The sequence below is a fragment of the Pyxicephalus adspersus genome, chromosome 5 (genome assembly GCF_032062135.1).
Source record: "Pyxicephalus adspersus chromosome 5, UCB_Pads_2.0, whole genome shotgun sequence".
Lineage (NCBI taxonomy): Eukaryota > Metazoa > Chordata > Amphibia > Anura > Pyxicephalidae > Pyxicephalus > Pyxicephalus adspersus.
This window is the reverse complement of record NC_092862.1, coordinates 51,520,126-51,541,170: the sequence shown is the minus strand read 5'-3', so window position 1 is coordinate 51,541,170 and position 21,045 is coordinate 51,520,126. Positions and strand designations below refer to the sequence as shown.

The 21,045-nt window shown below is 35.6% G+C and overlaps 1 protein-coding gene across 1 annotated transcript; it reads left to right on the top strand.

Moving 5' to 3' along the window:
* The first annotated feature begins 831 nt into the window (after positions 1–831).
* DSEL (dermatan sulfate epimerase like) lies at positions 832–19,461 on the top strand. The gene is made up of 2 exons (XM_072411497.1): positions 832–1,117; positions 15,123–19,461. The coding sequence occupies exon 2, from the start codon at positions 15,678–15,680 to the stop codon at positions 19,293–19,295; it is 3,618 nt and encodes a 1,205-aa protein (XP_072267598.1). The 5' UTR covers positions 832–1,117; positions 15,123–15,677; the 3' UTR covers positions 19,296–19,461.
* The last annotated feature ends 1,584 nt before the right edge of the window (positions 19,462–21,045 follow it).

Sequence of the window (21,045 nt, the reverse complement as noted above, 5' to 3'; positions counted from 1 at the left end):
GTTAACAGATATCAGGCAGACAGAAAATTGCATTCTTTTATTTGAATTAGCAAACTCAAGGACATGCATCTTAGGTAGAAGCAGTAAAACAAAACCAGCACATCAAAGCAGCAAGCAGAGCCTAAAAATCTAATGAGTAATCATGGCTGATCCCACTGCCAATTTTGAGCTCAACCAATCTGATTGATATTCCAATCAATATGAAGTCCCAGAATTCATGTACAAAATTCTGCCCTTCCATTCCTCTCCTTCTGATATAAGATTTGCGACGGGAGAGTATAAATAAAGCAAACATGTAAACATCACATAGCTTGTAATATCTATGTACATCGTTATGCAAAGGTGTGTTCTGTTTTCTATACTGAAATGTGTTACATTTCACAGTTTAGCTTTTAATTGATTTAGTAATGAAATATAGATTATTCAGCTCAGTAAATTATCCTCTTGACAAGTTAATGAGGTGCACCCCTGCTTTACCATCCACCCATGTGCAAACAAAAATCCTAGTTTTGTAGATTTCCTTGAATGTGAAAATGGGTTTCTCTGCAAAGTAAATTATCATTCCATTTACTAAGCTAAGTTAAATAATTATTACAATTGGATAATACACTTTCCTAAGTGAACAGTCTATTTCTTTTTGTAAAACTCTCCTAAGGAGTAAAGCTTTCTTTTTTATACTTGTCCCCTACTGATCTGCAGATTCCTTCCACCAAATCCTTGGCAGAATAAAAAGGTTTTTCCTTTTCAGAGCAGCACTAGGATCCTGGGGAAATCTGGCAGTAAGTGAGCTGTCTGCTAGACTCCACCTTCATCCCCATCACATTGAAAGCTTCACCCTTTGCTGCACTTCACAATCATCCTCTCCAACGCCCAGCTATATGTGTGCATCCCTGGTGAATGCTGATCTCCAATGCTGACGTCTGAGACCAGGAGGATCTGATCTGAGCTAGGAAGCAATGCTCAGCCTGCTACAGCAGCAGAATAAAGCTTCCCTCCATCCATCATATACAGGCTGGGAAATTTGATTCTTCCTTCTCTCTACACTTCTATCACTGCCTGCCAATGACATTACTCTGGAGCTGCACTGATTAGTATGATCAGGAGGCTGCACACACAGGTAAACTTTTACTATTCATCTAAATCAACAAACCTTAATACCATTTCTTTTTAAATCATCTTTAGATATGTAATCCAGCATACAGTGATAGCCTATGGTGAGTATATAATTATGTCATTATAATAATGCTGATCTATTAACTGGAATTGGGATCACAGTGTCACTGAGTGCTAATGACTACTACATGTGTACAGTTATCCAGAAGTTAAATATTATTGTATTCTTCATATGAGAAAAGAAAACTATTAGACTCCATCTAGTGGATGTTATTTATGTTATGTTATTTTTTTTATTATGTCTGTGATTTGACATCAAGTTACTATTCAGTTTGTGTTTGTCCTATGCACCTATGTTGAGTTATCCTAGTGTGTGTGTTTGCATGTATATATATATATATATATATATATATATATATGTATACTTATATATATATTTAAATAAAATAAAAAAATATATATGTATAAAGTATATATATCTGTATTGTTCCACTGGATTGATCTGTCCAATAGTCCTTTAAAGAGAAGCTGAAAATTTTATATACAATTTTATTTATACAATAAAATACAATTTATACAATTGTATTGTATAAATATATACCTTGTATATATATATATATATATATATATATATATATATATATATATATTTATATATATATATATATATATATATATATATATACATATATATATATATAAATATATCTGCATTGTTCCACTGGATTGATCTGTCCAATACTCCTTTAAAAAGAAGCTGAAAATAAATTGTCTGACATCTCCTTTGAGCATTCACTGGAGCTGCGACTGAAGTTGTGTGTAGTAGACTGTAAAGACGCAAGCGTCATATTCAGGTCATTTGCAGTTCCTACATAGTTTGAGCCATGTAGGAACTGTACACTGACTTCTGTACTGTGTCAAAGTTACACAAATATTTCTCACAGTTGGAATAAGATATATATCTGTAAGATATTATAGCGAAGAGTAAATATTTCAAGCAGGTTAAATGTGTTCTATAACTGCTCCTTTTCTCGCAGTGGCACAAGTCAAGCCAATTAAAGATCAGTTTAACTGCTTTTATGTTTACTACCTGCAGCATACTGTTTTCTTTACTTTAACAAGTATATAACATTGTTTGACGTTAAGCTATATTTAGCACTAAAATAAAAAAAACTAAGGATGTTTATGGTAATACTAAAAGTCCATTTTTTTTATTAGGATATTTAAGGGTATTTTATTTAAATCTATGTGCAAAGGAACACTATCCATGTGCAGAAGACCAACATGCCTAAAACACAGAATCATGTCAATGAGCTGTAAATAGCATTACCGTAGTCCAGTACCACTCCGTATTTTTGTTACAGATGTTGCTCACCCAAGGATCAATATCAGCATACAGGTACTGTGGACATGTTGATGATACTTTAATAACCTCCATGGAGAAATATAATAATTATGTATGAAAATAACCAGAATAGAATATTAGCTGGCACTGTGGTAATTAGAGCATTCATTCTTATATGAAGTTGTTCACCCAAGCAGTAAGTTTCTGTTCTAGTGACCCTTTAACAACAGTACCATGATTCACAAAAAAAGACCCTTCCATCAAAAATAAAATAAAGTCTAATAAAATGGTGATTTTTTTTCTCCTTCACGCTCTGCCTTGGTGGGTGGGGGAAGGAGTAGGCGTGTGCAGTTTACCAGTTGAAGGGGTCTTCTTGATTAAAGTGCTCCAAAACTAGGACCCTAAATAAATATTACCATTTGGACCATATAACTTTCTTACATTTATACCCTTCCAGCTTCAGAATGTGTGAATAAAATAAAAACTAAACTGTAATAATTGAAATAATATGCATGTGTGTCCTGTGGAGTGTAATATGGGTTGCCCTAGGCCAGTATGAAATTTCTGCCAACTGACATTGACCACCAATCCCAACAGGTTTTTATTTAAAACATTCAACCGTGTTTTGGTGTTGTTAATGGTCTGATACTGCCCAACGGGTTTCAGGTATTTTCTGTTTGTCATATTGGTTAGTCAAGTTATTGGCCAACTGAAACCTTTCAAGTATCAGTTCTTTGGTATACAGGTTGGTTGAGTTTTAGGTACAACGGGTTACCTATGCACAGACTACTGACTGTACATACTTCTTCAATTATTTTTACAGAAAATTGCGAAGCTGTAGTTTCTTTACAGTAGTGCAATAGAAACTTCCATTAAATTTAGGGTCACTAAAACAGGTGTCCCAAGTGGAAGAATTCTCGTCATCTCCTGTAAAGTTGTGGAATTCTCATTACTTTGTGTCCTTATAACAGTGGTCATCAGAAAAAATCAGAAGACTGAATCTTCCCATTAGGTTCATAGACAGCAGTAAAAACCTGTTGGAAACCTGTTTTCCAACATTTCACACCCTAAAGGTTTACACATGTATAACATTTATTCAGGCTTTTGTTTCCTTATTTTTTTTGAAGGGGGGAGGGTTAAATACTATGACTATTCCCTTTTGGATTTAGATCCTAAATGATTACATTTGTATAGTAGTAGTTGCTGGATATTATGATCCCTGTGAGCCAGTTCCAGTATTGTCTTTGTTATTTTCTTCTTTTATTTGATAGTATACATATTATTCCAAATAACATATTTATTCTTCTGCTTCAGAATCTAATAACTCCTCAGTTATCCCTCTTCAAACCCTTTTTACTATCATCCAGTTCCCCATATTTAAAGCACCAATTAGTTTTGGTTGTGCTACTTGTTTATGCTTTGCAGACTTTAAACAATGCATTATTTGAGTGTAAGTCAATAGATTTATTTCAATAGATCTGGATGGTATACTCATTTGTTCTCCAATTTTTGGAATGGCTTGGGGTTCAAGGAGAACTGAGAAGATGCTGTGATAAGAATGATTTTGGAGTGTCTGAGATTTTTAGAAACCGTATGAACAATTGGCATTTAACATTCCGATAAGTGAAGAGAGCAGCATTTAGTGAAAATGGTGTTTGTATGAATACAATTCATATGAGGGGTGATAAGGTTGACTATTCAGTAAATGGAGATTGCACACTGAGTAGGGAGTTCAAGAAGGTTAAGGGAGTCATATGTGTGTATGCACATATGAGTTTTGACGGTATGTAGGGAGGATAGATATTTGGTTTAGGAATGAGTGGGGTGTGAGATCAGGGTGTTGCCTTGCAATGGCATCCTGAAACTGCCACTCCTTATAACAGTATATATTTTATACAAATTTTTTCTCTGAACTGGTGGCATTCTCATCATCTTCCCCTAAGGTATGTGGGGTAGAAAGATATTTTTTGAATATGGAATGTAGGGTGTGAGATCAGGGTGTTGCCTTGCAATGGCATCCTGAAACTGCCACTCCATATAACGGTATATATTTTATACAAATTTTTTCTCTGAACTGGTGGCATTCTCATCATCTACCCCTAAGGTATGTGGGGTGAAAGATATTTTTTAGATATGGAATGTAGGGTGTGGGATCAGGGTGTTGGCTTTATCTCGATTGCAATTGCATTCTGAAACTGCAGTTCCTTATAACAGTATAGAACGAATACGTGATCTGCACAACCATTCTCTGAACTGGTGGCATTCTCATCATCCACCCCTAACCTGTGCCATCCACAGCGTTATAAACCCAGGCTCCAATAAGGAACCATACACCAATGTATTTGTGCCGTTTCATCCCATACTAAAAATATACTCATTCACTCTTCTTTTTCTGTCAGCATGTTTTTTGTTAGCACATGAACTGATTAGCTCCTTGTAACGCTTCTTCCTTTCGCACTCTAACTCTTCAATATGCAGACTCTAAATGGCCAATAACAGGTGGTATTAAGGTATTTGCACTGAATAAAGTATATTGATAGATGTATATTTATAACAGAACTGCATGAATGTGTATCTTTTCCTGAAATTTCTTGAAATTCAGATGTAACAGATTAATAAATCTTCACCTACTCTACAATTTTCTGTTCAAGTGCTGCTAAAGTTAAAACAAAAAGTTTTTAGTTTTAGTGGTAGCTCAGACTTTTCATGTCTTCTTCTGAAAATAAAAAAAGACTCACTTTTTTCTAACAAATTATGTCAAGTGTACATTGACTTTTGTATGCAGGGAAATTTAGCTAAGCATTGGATGATTATCAGTGCCTGCTCAGTACAGAAAAAGCGGCGATTTTGAAAAACATTCCAAAGAGAGGTGATGAGGAGCAGGGATTAATAAAGGCACGGGAAGCTGGCCCTGTCTTTAAAATGTCTGTGAACCTGAAAATGTTCTTTGCATGTTTATATGTAAATATGTTTTAGAATTATGTTTTACTTGCCCTATATTGCATGGTGTCTCCATTTATTCAGAACACCAAGGTGATAATGCCACCTTTTCTCCTGTCCCCATGCATTTTGACCATGCCAAGCACAGAGCCAGATCTGTACTGGTTTGGTCAACTTCCAATCATTGGCTAAATGTTTATTATACAGCGTGTCATTCTCAAGCAGAGAACCTGTACCTCAATAGTCAGTTTTTACTCCCCACCGTGCCCTTTGTGTTGGATGATAGCAGCTCAAGCAGATTGAGGCTCCAGGGTGTGATAGGAGCTGGTCACACCACATAAACCCATCCTTATCTATGAATACGTTAGTAAAATATAGCTTAATAATTAGCGCAAGGAACTTTCTTTATATTGGATAACTTACATTTTCTCAATATGTCCACATTTTTTTCAATATGTCCATGTGACTGCAAGAGCACCAATCGGCTGTGTGCAGCCATGGCCAATAGTTGTGTAAACAAAACCATGATCACCATCAAGACACATAATGTGAAATTCCATTAATGGGTTTGTGTAAACTTTAAATAGTATTTCACAGGGGGTCCGGCTTTGTTTTTTTTTTTTCAGCTTCAATAACATCGACACTTGGGAACACTTAATTGACTAATAGCATCTCAAAGCAGAAGTGTGCTGGACATGTTTTAAGGGAAAATGCAACCGGATAGAATGAAAAGGCTGTTTCATGGAATTTCCACATTAGTAATAAAACATGCTTTCTGTCTGCTCATCCTAACAAGGGGTGGAGAACATCAGGTGCAATAGGCCTGATTTATTAAAGTTCTCCAAGGCTGGTCAGGATACACTTACATCCGTGAAGCTGGGTGATCCAATAAACCTGGAATAGATTCCATAAAAGTAATTTTCTATGTGTCAGCAAATGTTTTCAATCCGAGACCATATCGGTTCCAGGTTTGCTGGATCTCCCAGTTTCACTGATGAAAGTGTATCTTCTCTTGGAGAGCTTTAATAAATCGGTCCCAATGTGTGTGGCCTGAACCTTATACACCCCTGTTTTAGTCTAATATTATCATCCACATCTTTTATTACTGATCTGTCTGCTCTGCACCCTCATGTAGAACACACAGAACACCATATCGCATTTCTGTTCACCTCTTTCGTATTAATTGTGCCCACCCAATAAATTTGCAGCATTCACCCCATTTTGAACTGGAGCCATCTGGGAAAAGAATCGTACCAATTTATACTAACCAGCAAATGACGGACATTAGTCACCCTACATTGTGTTGGCCTGTAATGTATATAAGTTGTAGGTGCACTGCCTTGGTGTGTTAGTGTGCCTCTGTAAATGAATAGCATTGCATGGTACATACACATCATATAAGCCTAAAACAAATAGTAATATGTTGTAGTACCACAGGTTTTTTATTTAGGACTCACTGGTGTGTTCCCCATCATCCGAGTCACTTTCAGTACAAAGATGAATATGTAACCTGCAATCCTTTTCTTCCTTTATGGTATAAGTAATATTCTGTGCTATGAGTAAGTCACATTTTTACTGCTGGTACAGGTCCCTCCAGAGAATCCAAATGTCATTCCATTGTGGAGCTGCAAAAATATTTCTCAACTCTCTATGCCATACAAATAGTATTCCCAAATCTTTAACTCCTGCACAGTTGTAGTGTGAGCCGAATATTTCTGTATATTCAATTGGTCTAAGTATTTAGTGATTGATGATACAATGGTTGGTAGACTCCGTTGTCAACTGCATTTGTAAGAATTGATTCACTAAGACACATTAGTTAAATAATTGCATTCGGTATTGCACAGTAATTGTTTTATTTTAAATGTTCTCTTCATATGATTTCATTGAATATTGAAGAACAAATACCCATGATTAAACCAGATGCATTATACTTGCTTCTATGGATGCTACCAGGGTAGATATTTCTTCTGATAATATTAGTTCCTTGATAGTCAAGCTGACCAGTGCCTTAAAGCTGAACTTATATCACCTGGAAATATACTCTGTGTTCAGAAGGACTCCTCATTGTTCTACAGCCTGCTCATTTACTGCCCCATCTCAAGGTAGGGGTAGGGAGCTGACCCAACTATATTGCTTAATTGCAGCAGAGAAAAGTCAAGTCATCCGTCTGGGGCCTTGCTGCCTCTACTTTAAAATGTCATGGTGCTTTAAAATGTCTTCCAATGCACTACTGCTCCAAAATGTGTAAAAAAAAAGGAATTGTGATGGGTCCTATTTGTTACTTTATTAAATGAATCAATATTATACTAAATATAACCAGTCTTCTTTATTTTCTATCTTTATTAAAAGAAAAATTGGGGGTTAAAGCTCCTAATATGCGTACTCTAGATTGATTTTCTAAGACATTTATGGTAACCGGGAGATCTACCACTGTCCAATTATTTATAAATAATAAGTAAACATTGCAGCAGGATACTTCCTATACATCTTACTTAAATGAATAATTTTACAGAGATTAAAGCCTATCTCCATGGTTTCTGGGCCTGCAGGCAAGAAGCAACTTTGTTCTGCTAACCTCCACCTCAAATTAAGTTTGAAGGCAGACCTTTATATACTTTTGGACCTAATTATAGTGGTTAATAGATGTTGATGTGTAAGATGTTATTGTACATTTTTTGTTTGTTTGGTATAAATATATATATATATATATATATATATATATNTATATATATATATATATATATATATATATATATATATATATATAAAATAACATTTTTATGTAGTTGTCTAAAATAATTTCAGCTTTCTTACCGACTACAGGTTGATTTTAAAATATAAAGGATAGTCACTGCTCCGTTGCCATGATGATACCCAATAGGATGCCAGGCTGGCATCATTTAAGGAAAAAAGTAAAGCACACTGGCGGATCAGAAAAATTCCAGCATAGATCTTAAACTCTGCAGATCCATTTACTTAGCTCTATTTACAATTACTTTTCCTTTACATTTAGGTCAATCCTGACACTTTATAGTTAGTTTATGCAGAGCAGATTTATGTTTTATTTATGCAACCAAATATAGGAAAATATGTTTTTTTTTTGTATAATGTGTCTTTGATGATTACTTGTAGAATGAATACTTTTGATGTAATTAAGTTTCTATAGAAAATGTATAAATTTAACACAGATAGTATTTGGCAGTACTTGGTATAACTGTGTATATTTGTGGAATTAATATTGTAAGTTGTAGACATTTGGCTCTGGTATTTATTTGAATGTGTTCATTGCCAATGACAGTAGGAAAGTGGAAGGCTTATTAAGTTAGAATTTAAAAAAAGCTAAACTACTTAAAATTTGTGAAAAATAAAAAAAACACCTTCTTTGAGAAGATTTCAATATCTCACAAAATAGGTGCTATGTTTTTTCTAAACATTTTATTTTTATTAACATATTTTTAAAGATAACAATAAAATAAACATAAAGGGAACAACAAAACAAAGGGAGGTAAGGCGGAAGGGAAAAAGAAGGAGGTGGGAAGGGGGGGGGGGGGGTAATTGTCTCTGAGCAGCCAATGTCCATATAAAAAAATAGGGATAAAAAATAAAAATAAAGAATAGTCCCGAGTGCAAAGCGGACTCCACTTGTTCATCTCACATTCCAGATAAGACAGCAGTTGTACATGACAGACATCGCTCATTTAACTTGAGGGATAACAGCCAGGAGGCCATCAGGTCCCATAAAAAGCAGAACAAAAAAGCAGTGCACTTTACATAGTACAGATCATTAACTTGGGTTACAGTATGTCACATTTTAAAGGCCCATCAGCGCTATATATTCAGCAGATTCCTGTAAAGCTATCCAAGGGGCCCAGGTAGAGGTGAATTTCTCATTTGTATCATGAATCCCAGAAGTGAGATCCTCCAATAACATTATTTCATTCACCCTGTGGAGCCATGATTTCATAGTTGGTGACCCAGTCTTTTTCCACATGCCCGGAATACAAGCTTTCGCAGCATTTAATAAGTGTTTAATCACAGAACTACTATAGGCCTTTTCTGGCCAGTCATTTAAGTGGAGGAGAAAAAGGCTGGGTCATCAGGTATATCATGTCCCGAGAGCTTCTGGCACACATCTTTAACATCTTTATCAAGATTTCTTTGTATTGGACTCAATACGGTTATTTTGTATTGAATCCAATACAAAATTATTTGAATTCCCCGCCAATCCACCTGCCAGCACCGACGTATGCACCGGCGTCTCCAGAAAACCCCGGAGATTGTCTCTGCAGTTGGCGGCTGAAGAGCTGAAGATCGAAAAGACTTGTCCCCCGGACCTGTGGGGACCACAGGATGCCGGAGGACAACAACAGAGCAAGGTCAGCAGGGTTTTTTTTTAAAGATTTTTAGTGACCCCGAGTGTGACTCAGGATTACCTGATTAGTTTTTGCATGTAAAATCCACCCCACACTCGGGATTACCGCTAGGGGGGTTAAGGCTGTGTCTACACAGACGTTTTTAAAAACGCATGTAAACATTCCTACTGTGTTTATATGCATTTCCATGCACTTTAATTAGCGTTTTATAGCTTGCCTTTAAAGCACAGGAAAACATGTTTTCTTTGCATTTTCCCACTGTTTTAATGCGTTTACATTTCAAGTTCTTTTAAACGCGGGAAAACATTGGAATAAACTTGCATTTTTCCGCAATTTTGGGCATTTTCCAGCCTTAACCCCATGTTTTAAATTTTTAAACATTGCAAACAATGGTATAGATAACGCCCAAAAATGTGCCTCAAAGACTTCCTGGTGTAGATTAGCCCATTTGAATGCATGGGAATTTCAAACATGGGCTTTTAAAGCCTCAGGTTAAACACTGGGAAAAATGTCCTGGTAAACTAAGCCTAAAAATGATTGCCTCCATCTTCATGGAGTCTAAGATGAGTACCTATTTAGAGGTTGGGAGACAATCAGATTGAAAGTTCAACCTCTGTGCAGTCATAGATGATAAGCAGGTCATTGTGTGATAAGATATTTTCTTTGAGAAAGCTCCGACTAGTTTTTTAATGTCAAATATATTTTCTATATTTACTATATATACTATATTTAATACATCACCTTTTAAAAAAATAGTCATTAGACGTGAAATTGAACTTTCCATTCTTGTGAGGGCCATATATTAATCGTTTATTTAATATTGTTATTAGGACGGTAAATGTATTTGTAATAGATCCAACCATTTTACGATATTATAATATGATGTTAGTTGTGATGGCTGCATTGTTTTTCTTCTATAGGCTTTCCCTGTACCTGGTGATCTTGCCAAACAAATTACACCAAATGTTTGTCTGTGCAGAACCATAGGATGGTAAACTTTTATGTTGAGGAGTCTGTGGACTAAGCCCTACATGACTATACCATACAATTGTACAGTGCAAAGCGGCCTGAGATTTGTAGTCCGTCAGGAACTGGCTTTATCATCACTAAAAGATGAAAACCCATGGATAGGATATAAGCTGTATATATGGACTTTATAGAGAGAAATGTAGAAGGCTAATGCAGACTTCCATATAAACATGCTAATTGCATGATTTTTGTTTTAATACTTCTGAGCCACTTATAGCTGTATATATATATATATATAGGTCAGGGTTTTTAAACCCTAATTTTAGGAACATTAAAAATAAACTACCCTTGCAGTGTGGGACACTTGCATTGCAAGTGGTGAATGCTTGTTGTTTGCTACTTGTTTTTTACTTTCCTTATTCCACAGGCCCACTTCTATTACTGGTCCCCCACTTCCTCTTCTAGAATGTCCGCCAATCTGTAGTTGCAATCCTGCGGTCATCTTTTACAATGCAGGACCAATAGTTAGTTCTGTAGTGTAAGAAAGGACATGGAGAGACTGTCCACAACCTAGATCAGGGATGCCTAACAGATGGATCGCAATCTACTGGTAGATTGCAAAGGCAACGCAAGTATATCGCAGAGCCCTGCCTTTTAAAATAAACTTTACCGCGCATAGAAGTTATTAAGTCCAAGTTTTTATTGTTGGTGATCACTTTGACTTGGTCATTTTTATAGTAGCTCGCAAGCTAAAAAAGTGTGGGCACCCCTGACCTAGATCATCAAGAGAACTGCACTGTCATGGGAGTGAGGGATGAGGAAAATAAAAGATAATTTTATTGGTAATAATGAACCTTTGATATATGCTGTGGAGTGGTAACCCCACTACAAGTGTTTTTGTTTAGTTCTTTGGAGCTTTCATAAAACACTGCAGAGTTTTTATAACTAAAATATAGTTTTTTTTATAACATTTATTGTGTGAAGACAGCACTTCTAGCTCAACACTTATACAGCTGAAGAATTCCTGTTGCTGCAGACCTGTAAAAATATAAAAATAGACTTACATTATAAAAATAAGCTTCAGTGTTTAAGTATTTTTTTAAAACTTTTAATAAAGTTATTCTTGTTAAAATTCTGTATGTCATTAAATTGTCATAATTAAATTTTCCAGCAGCCTTAACAAGCTTTTTTTTACGGTAGTTACGGTACGTTACATAGTTACGGTAGTTACGGTAGCTACATAGAAGGTCAGATTGAAAAAAGACATACGTCCATCAAGTTCAACCACTAGGGAAATAAACATATCCCAGATTTAAAACCCTATGGAGATAGTTGGTCCAGAGGAAGGCAAAAAAAAACAATTTGCTCCAACGGGGAAAAAAATTCCTTCCTGATTTTATGAGGCAATCTGATGTTCCCTGGATGAACAGTCTCTCTGGTATTTTTACTTTAAAGCCCTAATACCCATTTATATTCTGTGCTTTTGGAAAAGCATCTAGCCTTTTCCTAAAGCAATCTATATTAGTTGCTAAAACTACTTCCTGAGAGAGCCTATTCCAGATTTTCACAGACCTTACAGTGAAGAATCCCTTTCTTATCCGGAGCTTAAACTTCTTTTCCTCCAGATGCAAAAAGTGCCCTGTTGTTCTTTGTAATAATCTCAAAGTAAATAATTGGGAAGGGAGTTCTCTAGATAGAATAGAATAGATTCAGTTCAGCTAATCTCTCCTCATAGCTGAGCTCCTCCATTCCTTTTATTCCTTTTATTAGTTTAGTTGCCCTTCTCTGCACTCTCTCCACTTCAACAATGTCCTTTTTGTGAACGGGTGCCCCAAACTTGCTTTGTGAACCTTAATTTTGCCCAACTGTTTCTTAATCATATCAATCTTGAGCCATTGTGAACCGTTTAAGGCAGTGACATTGCTATTATGAATTTGAACTTGAGCTCTGCCATTTTCCTTTGTGTACACAGAGCTAAAAAAGTGTTTAGTAAATCGGCCTTTTCTTTATCCCCAGTTTCAAACCCAGAGACATCCTTTAAGGAGTCTACATGCTCAGATCTGATATTTTTGCTATTATTATATTTAAAAAATATTGGGGGGTTTGCCTTAATTTGCTTTGCAATATGTCTTTCATTTTGAAGTTTTGCATATTTTATCTCCTTTTTAAATCTTTTGTTATATTCTTTATAGTTTTCAAACAATGAAAGTAATCCTTCATTGTTATACTTTTGGAATACCCTTTTCTTGTTCTTTATGACATTTTTAACATCAGCATTTTTAACACCCATTGGAATATATTTTTAAGTGTGCTTGTGTAGAACAGACTTTAAGCACGTCCTATTTCTGTTCTGTGTTCTTTGAGGACAATATTGTCTCCCAGTCCAAGTCACAGAGAGCTGCCCTTAATAATGCAAAATTTGCTTTCTTAAAATAAAATGTTTTTATCTTTCCTGTTTTTGCTTCCTGTTTACAACTTACATTACATTAAATCATATTATGGTCACCTCTTACATTTTTTTAAGTTTTTCTTTTAATTGGTTCAGTGTTTTGTGTTTGAAAATTTATTTGAGATTCAACATTAATAATGGTTTCTACCACCTTTGCACATGTACACACAGCTTCTTAAAATCCTTACAGCAACATCATGTACAATTTAAAAAAAGGGAAGCTGTAAGCAGTAACACTGAGTCACACTCAGGGTAGCTAAACCTATGGGAAATAGTAGTAAAATCAAGCCTTATCTGATCCGCTGGCATTCCTTGTCCTTGTCCTTTGCATCTTCTTTCTTTTTCGGGCCGGCGTTCTCTGCACCAGATGAGTCGCCGGCGAGTTCCTGACGTCGGGAAGGAAATTCAAATCTTTTTGTATTGCATTCAATATTCAATTTTTTTATTTTTAATATATATATTTTTTAAATGTATTTAATTTATTATTTTGACATGTTTTTGTGTTTCAAATATTTTTATACTCTATACATATACACTCTAATACTATTACAGTAAAATGTAAAATACATTTTCACGAAAAACAATGTACCGCTTTTAGACATAAAAACCATACAGAAATGGACACTGATAAGGAGTTAAATCTAACTCTAGATTCAGCAAAAGTTCTTCCCTTGCACGGCACTGCAAAAGTTAAATGCTCCTTAACAATAATTTCTTCTTCTAAAGTTGTTAAAGCCAGCCTATTACTCCAAAAAACGCACATATGGGGAGACTCCCTTTCTGTTTTTCATAGTGCCTGTAGGTATTAGGACAGAAGATGAAAAATCCATTAGTGGTGATATGAGTTAATTTAAAAAAATATATTTTTGATCAAAGTTTAGGCTATTTTTTTTATAAATATCATTTTAATAATAGTCACGGGATTTAGGTTAATGAAAGATAGTTTTCCCTCTCCAGCTGCAGACAGTTCTGATATAATGTGACTTCCAAATAAAGTCCAGATTTCTCTATCTGCACCAGTAATTTTAGCTCTTACAACACACTGCTTAGTGTTGGAGGTGAAATTACATTTGACCTGCTTAACAAAATATAGCATTCACAACATTGCTTTAGAAGTGCAAGAAAAATAACCTATTGCAAAAAACCTTTCTAATTAAACAAAACTACCCATACCAGACTGAGGCTGTTATCTCAGAGTAAGAATTACAGACTAAAGCTGCGTACACACTTCCAATTTTTGTCGTTGGAAAGGATCTTTCACGATCCTTTCCAACGACAAGGGAGTGCACGATGCATGAACGGTGCTGTACATACAGCACCGTTCATGCTCTATGGAGAGGGGAGGGGGGAGAGCGACGGAGCGGCACCCTGCTGCGCGCTCTCCCCTTCCCTTTCATTAGGATCGGCTGTCGTCCATCGTCCGTGGATCCGGCAGGTCGGTCGTCCGGACGATGGACGACACCGACTGTACACATGGCAGATTTTCGCCCGATAATTGGCTGATGCCGATTATCGGGCGATAAAAATCTGACGTGTGTACGTAGCTTAAGAGTTAAGTATCTGCTGAAATACATCCAAAACAAGCTGGAGTATTCATGCTCCTCTCAATCTTAGAGCTAAGTGTTTATGAAGATTACAACTTGGCACAAATGTAAAACACAATAAATATACTGAAATGGTGCATGTAAAATATCTGCAGAATATATGTATTGGAGTGAATATGGTAATCTAAAACTAAATATCAAATACTTAAGCTGTCATTAACATATCTTCTGTATACCTTTTAGGGGCTTAATTGCCACTGGTACACTCATAATATCATTTAAGTGCAAAGTTTTTTTGAACTGGATTCTGGATCATAATGCTTTTTACATTTAATATTATATTTATCACTATATCACAAAAAGTTGTTTTTTTTTTCTCTCTGCAGGTATTTCCTTCTATATTAAACTGAAAATTGGAAACGTCACTGGAAAGTTGTGTCAGAAGTGGCAACATTGTGTGCCGGACGCAGCCAAAACACAGAAACTACAATCAAGATTACTATTTAGTTGAAAATAACACAGTACATACTGTTCTTTCAACATATCTGTGAGGCCATCAAACAGTAGCTAAACCATAGATTACAGCAAAGTTATTTTTTTACTCTGGAAATAGCATACAAACATTAATTCATCTCATTAATTAGATAAGTAAGTAAGCGTGCATATAGTGAAGATCCTGTTAATGCTTCTTCTAATCAAGAACCTATTGGAAATGCAGACATGGTTTATCAACACCATATTACTTCCTTAATCTTCTCTTATTGGTTTCTTGTGTTGCAAATATAATTAGTATACGTGAAGAAATCTCATCAAGTGGAAAAAATATGCAAAGATTTTCTCTACCTGGTTTAGCAATGTGTGCCAAAGTCACGTGTACATTGAACCTAAATGGCAGTTAAAAAATGAATCATATGTGTTATTGATTTGCAGTCTAATGGATCATGGCTCCAAATGTAGTAGAACACTTTCTTTTGGCAATTATTTGTGTTTTTCTGACATGGTGCCATGTTTATTGTAGCAATTATTCTGATAATTGGATGACACTCAACACTGATGTCACTCACCATAAGAAACTGTTTCCTGTCACTGCTAGCATCAAGGAGAGAAACAACCCTTCTCATCCACGCCTGTATTTTGATAGCACAGATGTTCAAGGATTAAGGCAGAAGTCCCATGGTACCCATATACATTTATTTAGGGCAATCAGAAATGCTGTTAGCATTATGCTGGAAAATCCATCTGCATACTTGCCTCCTCAAAAGCATGCTGATTTTGCATCCAAGTGGAATGAAATTTATGGGAATAATCTACCACACTTGGCACTCTACTGCCTTCTCTCTCCAGATGATAAAGCTTCATTTGATTTAGTACTGGAATATATGGACAGAATGGCAAATTACAAAGATTGGTTTGTAGAAAATGCCCCTGGGGATGAAGTCCCAGTTGCGCATTCTTTAACTGGATTTGCCACTGCATTTGACTTTTTGTATCAGTCTCTTGACAGTGACAGAAGAAAAAAATATTTGCAAAAAATTGAATCTGTAAGTAGTGAAATGTATGAATATTCAAAAATTCGTTCATGGAGTAAACAGTTTATCCACAATCATCAAACCACTAACATGGTCGCATTGCTCACTGGTGCACTAGTTGTGGAAGACTATAAATCAAATCAGGCAAGCACCTGGAAGGAAATTGCTATTGACACAATGGAAAAGACAATGTTTCTTCTAAATCATGTGGTAGATGGTTCTCTCGATGAAGGAGTTGCATATGGAAGCTACACATCAAAGTCAATTACACAGTATGTTTTTTTGGCACAACGACATTTTGGTATAAATCATTTAGAAGACAATTGGCTGAAAATGCACTATTGGTTTTATTATTTTACTGTGTTACCTGGATATCAGAGAACTGTTGGAATAGCAGATTCCAATTACAACTGGTTCTATGGCCCAGAAAGCCAGTTAATATTTCTAGACACTTTTATTCTGAAAAATGGAGCTGGAAATTGGTTAGCAAATCAAATTAGAAAGCACCGCCCAAAGGATGGACCAATGGTACCATCGCCTTCACAGAGGTGGAGCACACTTCACACAGAATACTTTTGGTATAATCCTGAACTACCTTTACATCCACCACCAGACCATGGTACACCAAAAATGCATTTGTTTTCCAACTGGGGAGTGGTAACATATGGAGGTGGCTTGCCTCATTCCCAGACTAACACATTTTTTTCCTTCAAGTCTGGAAAGCTTGGTGGTCGAGCTGTGTATGATATAGTTCATTTTCAACCATACTCTTGGGTAAATGGCTGGAGAAGTTTTAATCCTGGTCATGAGCATCCAGATCAGAATTCTTTCACATTTGCTCCAAATGGCCAGGTTTTTGTTTCAGAGGCTCTCTATGGTCCAAAATTTAGTCATTTAAATAATGTTTTAGTTTTTGCTCCATCCCCCACAAGTCAGTGCAATAACCCATGGGAAGGCCAGCTTGGTGAATGTTCACATTGGTTGAAATGGACAACCAATAAATCTGGAGATGCTGCTGGTGAGATTATAACTGCAAGTGAGCAAGGGGAATCTGTTTTTGTAAGCGGTGAAGCAGTAGCTTCTTATTCGTCTTCCATGAAATTAAAAAGTGTTTACCGTTGTCTTTTACTTTTGAATTACCAGACTTTGCTTGTGCTTGACCATATTGAGAAGCATGAGGACTCCCCAATCTCTTTAGTTAGTGCCTTTTTTCATAACTTAGACATAGATTTTAAATATGTTCCCTTTAAACTTTTGAACAAATTAAATGGTGCTATGATGGACATTTGGGATGCTCATTACAAAATGTTTTGGATAGATCAAAATGGTAATAGCCCTTTAGCTAAAATACAAGAAGCTGAACAGAAAGCCGAGTTTAAAAAACGATGGACTCAGTTTGTTAATGTTACTTTTCCAGTGAGCCAAAAGATTTCAAGGATTGCATACATATTTCACGGACCATATGTTAATGTTTCAAATCTAAGATTTCTAGACAATAGCAAATATGGAGTTAAACTCTCTGTAGAAATAAATAATACAGAAAAAGTAGTGTCTATGGTAACAGATTATAATGATCTCCAGGTCAGATTTAATTTTCTTGGCTTTGGGGGGTATGCAAAATTAGAAGACCAAAAAAAAATAGTACGCTTTGGCCTGGGAACTGAGTATAAAAAAAAAATAAACAATATGAATGTATTTCACTTTGGACTGAAGATTAATTTAATCATGGGTCTAATGTTATGTGTAGGTTTAGGGATTTTAGCATTTCATTGGAGATTCTATATTCCCTTCAGTAGGCTGATGCGTTTGATCTTGGTTCTGATTATAACACTGTGGTTTTTTGAATTGTTTGATGTATGGACAACGTGTACTCAGCCCATTTGTCAAAAGTGGAAAGGTGAGGTTTCAAATGATGAGGGCATGAAGATATCTGAAGCAAATTCTAATATTCCTTCTGTGGTAATTACATCTCTACCAGGGTCAGGAGCTGAAATTTTAAAAGTACTATTTTTTAACAGTTCAGATTTTGTTTATATCAAGGTTCCTACATCATTCATTGACATTCCTGAAGCACAATACAAAATTGATTCATTTTTGGATGCCTGTGAATGGACTGCCTCTGATGTACAGGATGGACATTTTCAGCTGATTCAAGGCTGGCTGCAATCTTTACTTCAAAACACACAACTCCATTTACAAAATATTGATTTACAGGAGGTCAATAAACTCAAACTTTTTCATCACCCCTCAACTAGCAAAGATACAAGAAGAAGGTTCAAAAGGAAAGACTCTTTTTCTGAGCAGAAAAGTAGACTTAAAGGAATGTATGATAGAGATGCAGACTATGTTAGACAATTACGTAATCATCTATCATTATTTCCCAAGGCTCAGCCTGTGCTTAGCCTAAGTAGTGGAAGTTGGACTTTAAAGCTTCCATTTATTCATAAGACTATTGGACCTCAGCTAAGAGCATTATTTATTGTTCGAGACCCACGAGCTTGGGTTTATTCAATGTTATATAAAAGTGATCCCAGTCTATATTCAATAAAAAATGTTGCACAACATTTATCTACAATATTTCAGGAGAAAGAAAAGCAGAAATGTAGCTCGAATTCTGGCTATGCATACGAATATGAATCCTTTAAAGAAGAATTTTCTAATTCTAACTCACATGACATCTCAAAACTTTCTCATCTATGGTTGGCAAATACAGCAGCAGCACTTAGAATAAATAGTGATTTGCCCTCCAAAAATTACCTTTTGGTCAAGTTTGAAGATATCGTTAACTTACCGCAACAGACTACTGAAAGAATATTCAACTTCTTTGGCATTCCACTTTCACCTGCAAGTTTAAACCAAATAATTTTTGCCAGTTCCACCAACTTATTCTACCTTCCCAATGAAGGAGAGATATCACCTGCCAGTATAAATATGTGGCAACATAACATGATGAGGGAAGACATCAAAATGATTGAGGACATTTGTTGGACACAGATGGATAAGCTTGGATATGAAAAATTTATTGGTTGAGGAGTATAATGCAAAACCACTGTAATACAGGCTAAGCCAAAAGTCATCATTATAGATGAGGATTTTCTGAGTTGTAGCCCCTATGTGCCTCAGGTCAGCAATCATTTGCACTAGCTTAATATGCTTTATGAATTTAAATCAGAATAAAATATTGTTTATTCTTGTATATTGTATTTTAGAGTTTTTCTTATCAGATTATTTTATGCATAGTCATTTTTAAAAGCCGTACAACAATTTAATGTTATATAACTGACTAATTTTTCTAGTTAGAATTTAGCAAACTCAAATTGCATAAAGGGATACTTATATTCCTGTTTAGTCCTCTTCTTTATGGTTCAATTGTTTCTTTAAAGTAGAACTTTTTCAGCTTAAGGCTATTTGCAAGGACCATTAAGAGTGTGTCTGGCATGTGTGCCTTACATTCTGTAAGCACTATGGTGTTTAGAATTAGAGATGAACTCCAAGCAGATGTACAAAACACAAGCAACACAGAGAAAAGGTAAACAACTATGTCTGCTTCTCCTTCATTGTCCAGTCATACCCAAGGGGCAGAATGGACTATGCAGTGTAACAGAGCTTTATAATTCATAATATAGCATACACAGAAATACAAATATTTGCAGGTTATCCTGTCAAATAAAATATGTATGTTTTATCTATGAATTTAACTTTGCGTGGAGTTCAGCTTCAAAGGAAGTTGTGCTGTAAACAATACTATCAGTTTTCCCTGGCCTTTTACATTACCATTACTAAATATATTGGGCCTGATTTATTAAAGCTCTCCAAGGCTGGAGAGGATACACTTTCATCAGTAAAGCTGGGTGATCCAGCAAACATAGAATTGATATCTTAAAAGTAATTTGCTCATTGCTAGCAATACTGTATCAGATCTATTCCAGGTTTTCTGGATCACCCAGCTTCACTGATAAAAGTGTATGCCCTCCAGCCTTGGAGAGCTTTAATAAATCAGGCCCATTGTCTGTGCAATGTAGTCTTTGGTATAATTTAAGGGAGCAATTTGTGTTTATTGAGTAGACAAAAATAAAGGTTTACAACACCATTATTTATGGTACAGTCCATACTGTGGCAATAAAAATATCAAACTATGGTAACTCTATGACAGTATAATTTTAAAAGGGCAAAATGTTGAGAAAAAAAAGGAACAATATCCGGCCCTTGGGCCATAGTGGAGTTGTGAGGTTGGGAGGGGGTTGGAATGGGGTACATTTATTTGTAGTAAATAACAACCATGGGAGAGTGGAGTGGGAGATGAGGTCTTCTTGGGATAGAAGACATTTATTGAGTTATTATCTTTTATAGAGAACTGAACTTTAACTAATTGCTAACTTTAATTGCCAAACTGTTCAACAAAATATTGATTTGGGATTCTTTTTGCTATGAGATAAAAAATAAACAACAGCCCTTCAGAAATTCTGCAGTTTATGAAGTTATTCTTTAGGATTCAGCTATCTTTGACTTGAGTCTTAATTACATTAGTAAGGGATCAATAAGAACATTATGTGACGTTCCTAATTAAAAATACCAGCACACAACATTAAAAAAATCCTGAATTCCTAGTAAACTGGTAACGCCTCACATGTATTTTATAGCTGTTTTCCCCAAATATTTGCATGATAGGTTGGTCTTCTATTGGAATGAACTGGAAGCACTGTATTGTGCTTTGTTATAAAAATCCTGAACGGCAATCCTGCTGGAACCTGGCCCTGCTTTCTCTTATCTCCTGCACCTT